Source organism: Apaloderma vittatum, unplaced genomic scaffold (genome assembly GCF_000703405.1).
Source record: "Apaloderma vittatum isolate BGI_N311 unplaced genomic scaffold, ASM70340v1 scaffold7411, whole genome shotgun sequence".
In the NCBI taxonomy this organism is placed as follows: domain Eukaryota; kingdom Metazoa; phylum Chordata; class Aves; order Trogoniformes; family Trogonidae; genus Apaloderma; species Apaloderma vittatum.
Window position 1 is genome coordinate 26,079 of NW_009697307.1, and position 1,031 is coordinate 27,109.

General features: G+C 39.7%; 1 protein-coding gene across 1 annotated transcript in view; it reads left to right on the forward strand.

The window, feature by feature from the left end:
* The window catches only part of LOC104280049 (mannosyl-oligosaccharide 1,2-alpha-mannosidase IB-like), a gene marked incomplete at its 3' end in the record, with an annotated part of 25,814 nt that extends 25,692 nt beyond the window's left edge, over positions 1 to 122 (forward strand). Inside the window, exon 5 of the mRNA XM_009877578.1 lies at positions 7 to 122. Within this exon, the coding sequence (XP_009875880.1) occupies positions 7 to 122 (116 nt within the window). The remainder of the gene's footprint in view (positions 1 to 6) is intronic.
* Positions 123 to 1,031: the final 909 nt, after the last annotated feature.

The window sequence follows — 1,031 nt, forward strand, 5'->3', positions numbered from 1 at the left end:
CTACAGATCACACATCCGTGGGCGGGCTGGGAGACAGTTTTTATGAATATTTATTGAAAGCCTGGCTTATGTCAGACAAGACGGACATGGAGGCAAGGAAAATGTACGACGATGCAATTGAGGTGATTATAATTCATTGAGTTTTCCAATACAGTGGAACTTAAAAAAAAATTTTAATACTTAGGAGAAAAACCCCAAGCCAAAACAACTTCCAGAATAAAAAAGAACCACCTTAGGGCTTGTTTTGATTTTATAAGTTTTAAGAAATCAAGTGATGAATAATACCAGCTTTGACTCTGAGTAGTTTAAAAAGTATTATTGTGGAATACATCTGATGCAGATTATTGTGCTAAAAATAATCAGCTTGTCCAAAATGGTATAATGTAAAAGCTCAAGTTACTGTTTATTAGAAAGACATCTAGCAACCCTAAGATGTGTGCAGAAGGATAAAGTCACTTTTCTTCAGTGTTCAGAATCATTCTAGGATTTGAAGTCCTGAACAGTTTTATTCTTTAAATTATTTTCTAAAACATTGAGATGTTATATTCCATATTTACCTTGAAAGATGTAGTTCATACCTTTCGCGGTTTTAACTACTAACCAAGTGACAGACGCTCCCTTTGATTTCACCACCACTCTCCCAGGAGAGGATAACAGGGGAACAGGGAGAGAGACTTTAAAAAATAGGGCTTGGGGATCAAGATGATTAAGGACAGGGAGGATTCATTCACTCGTTATGGTCACAAGGAAAAAACAGAATAGACTTGGGGAGAAAAGAAATTTAATTTGCCACCCCCAGTTTAACTAAGTCAACTAGGATAGTTTGAGAAATAAATCCAGCCAGATCTTAAATATACTTTCCTGCTTGCACCTCTCCCTTCCTCTCAGCTGCTTCCTGCTCACCAGTGGCACAGGGGAGCAGGGAGGGGGGGGTTGCACTCTGTCCATTACACCCTGTCCATGCCGCTCCTTCCTTCTTGGGAAGAGGACTCCTCGCAGTCTTCTTCTGTGATGTCCAGCTCACTGGAGAC